The 2,674-nt window shown below is 48.2% G+C and overlaps 1 protein-coding gene across 1 annotated transcript in view; it reads right to left on the bottom strand.

Annotated features, from left to right (window-relative positions):
• HDAC3 (histone deacetylase 3) overlaps positions 1 to 2,674 on the bottom strand; it is a 46,010-nt gene that overhangs the window by 1,888 nt on the left and 41,448 nt on the right. Inside the window, exon 13 of the mRNA XM_056517161.1 lies at positions 1,034 to 1,113. Within this exon, the coding sequence (XP_056373136.1) occupies positions 1,034 to 1,113 (80 nt within the window). The remainder of the gene's footprint in view (positions 1 to 1,033; positions 1,114 to 2,674) is intronic.

Here is a 2,674-nt window from a genome sequence, read left to right as displayed (position 1 = left end):
CAACAATTTAAGTTTGACCACTACGGCCTTTTATAAATTCAATGACAATGAAAATGTTATACATTTTCATATATTTTAAAAGAAACTATCGTCTAGGCAGAACTGGCTGCTTAAATGGGCACTGTCATGAAAACAAAAAATTGATATGTTGTAGTACTTAAGTACTACAACATATCTCTAATATAGTTTAATTAAAAAAAGTGATTTTAAAACCGTTTAAAATCACTTTTAAATTCGGCCACTAGGGGTCGCCCTCCTAGTGGCCGAATGCATTCTGCAGTGACGTCACTACAGAATTTCGACTCATTTCAGCCGGGCAAATGAGTCGAAATTCATTCACTGCGCGCTGGCTTCCTGTCTGTCAATCAAACAGGCAGGAAGCCAGCGCAGTAAAGTCCAGGAGCAGCCGCCCTGGCCGCAGCAGGCACGCAGCCTGTACCTCAGCCCAGTTGGAGTCTGCACTCTCTCTGCAGACTCCGTTAACTGAATTGGATTCCCCGGCACGTTCTGCATCTGGATTCCCCGTTTCTCCGCAGCTCGCCGCGCAGCGCAGAGTTCGCGGTCCCGGCTTCTTCTATCCATCTGAGCGACCGGAGGTGAGGGGAGGTTGGTATGAATGGGTGCCTCCAGTTGTTTCCCCACTACAACTGCCAGCATGCCCTGTAAGCCAATAGATGTCAGGGCATGCTGGGAGTTGTAGTTGTGAAACAGCTGGAGGCACCCTGTTAGAACTAAGGGCGGAAGTCCCCCCCCAGCAGGCATCAGTGACGTGGTGCCTGCTGGGGAAGTCTGCCTGGTAGTGAGCACACTGCCAGGCAGACAAAATGGCATTTATTAGTCAATAAATATAAAAATAAAGGCAGGGAGGGCGTTAGGGATAGAAGGGCAATAGGCAGGGACAGAAAAAAAAAAAAGAGGGTTGGTGGGAGCTACCCTTTAATGTCCATAGGGTGACTCAGCTACTGTTTCTATAGGCCAAGAATGTCCCTATAGTTCTATGCATGTTCCTCCACATGGACAAGACTCCTATTACCTGTCGCGTGTTCTGATTTTCAATTCTAGTGCTGACATCAGGATGAAGAGTGAAATCCGGTGCAAAATATTCAAAGTATTCTGGGGAAAAATAACAAATAGAAGCATTTATATGCAGCTTTAAATGACATTAAAAACATGCATCCTCCATGCAATCTGTTACATTGATTTTTTTGTAATTTTTTTTTAAAGAGTACCTGTCATCAAACTATATTTTCTAAACTAACTCAGATTATATTCCCTAACTACTCCTAACACCCCTCCTGCCCTTAAAAAAAAATTCCAGGCTTTAAAAAGCTGTGTATCATACCTTTCCCCTTGCTCACATTGAAAGAGCTCCCGGCAGGAGAAAGTGGGCGTTCCCCAGCAGGCACAACATCACTGAATCCTGTGAGAGCTGTGCCTCCCCATGCCCCGCACACACACTTTCCGAGTTTGGTCTCCTGCCAGGCCGGGAAGAGACCAAACTAACTGTTTGACTTGCACCAAGGAACAGAACAGAGTCACCTAGTGGCTGTTTTTTCAATGACATTAAAAACATATAAAGGTTGAGAATTTTAACAGCAAGTAAATAGCAAAGTGTCTTATAAATACATAAGGAACATTATATTAAAAGTTTAGTTTGTTGAGTTTGGTGACAGGTACTCTTTAACCCCTTCCCGCTATTGGACGTATGCATACGTCCAGGCGAATTACACGTTCGCGCAAATGGACGTATGCATACGTCCAAGCCATCTCCTGCTCTGCCGCGGGCAGCGCAGGAGATCGCGGGTGGGACTCAGCTGTCAATCACAGCTGGAGTCCCACCGCAGCTGCTGGGGCCGCAATCGCGCCGGTCCCGGCAGCATTAACCCCATAGATGCCGTGATCAGTTCTGATCACGGCATCTATGGTGTTTGCAGGGGGAGCGCTCTCCCCCTGCCCATCAACGGCGGCTCCGCGATAAAATAAGGGGGATCGAGGGTGTCCAAGACACCCTCGATCCCCTTTGAAGAGATAGGAGTGAGGTGGCAGGGTTGCAACCCCTCCTATCCCTGCTATTGATCGGCCGAGCGGGGGGAACCGTGTAGCAGCGGCGGTCACTCACCCGGCGGAGGCTGTGATCATGGCGGCGGTGGAGGAGAGTATGGCGCCGCGTGTCCGGGAGTCTGTTGCCTAACAACATCTGCAGGGCGACAGTTTAGAGAGTGGTCTCTAAACTGTCTCCCTCCAGATGTTGCAAAACTACAACTCCCACCATGCCTTGACAGCTGTTTGCTGTGTTGGCATGCTGGGAGTTGTAGTTTTGCAAGATTTAGAGGGGTTCAGGCTGGAGATCACTGACAGTGGTCTCTAAACTGTAGCCCTCCAGATATTACAAAACTACAACTCCCAGCATGCCCAGACAGCAGTTTGCTGTCTTAGCATGCTGAGATTTGTAGTTTTGCAACATCTGGAGGGCCACAGTTTAGAACCCCTAGCCTGAACCCCTCTAAATCTTGCAAAACTACAACTCCCAGCATTCAGGAACAGCAAATGGCTGTCTCGGCATGCTGGGAGTTGTACTTGCGTGCCTCCAGCTGTTGCATAACTACATCTCCCAGCATTCCCTTTGGCAATCAGTACATGCTGAGAGTTGTAGTTCTGCAACAGCTGGAGGCAC

Source organism: Hyla sarda, chromosome 4, assembly GCF_029499605.1.
Source record: "Hyla sarda isolate aHylSar1 chromosome 4, aHylSar1.hap1, whole genome shotgun sequence".
NCBI lineage: Eukaryota > Metazoa > Chordata > Amphibia > Anura > Hylidae > Hyla > Hyla sarda.
This window is presented reverse-complemented; position numbering and strand designations above follow the sequence as displayed.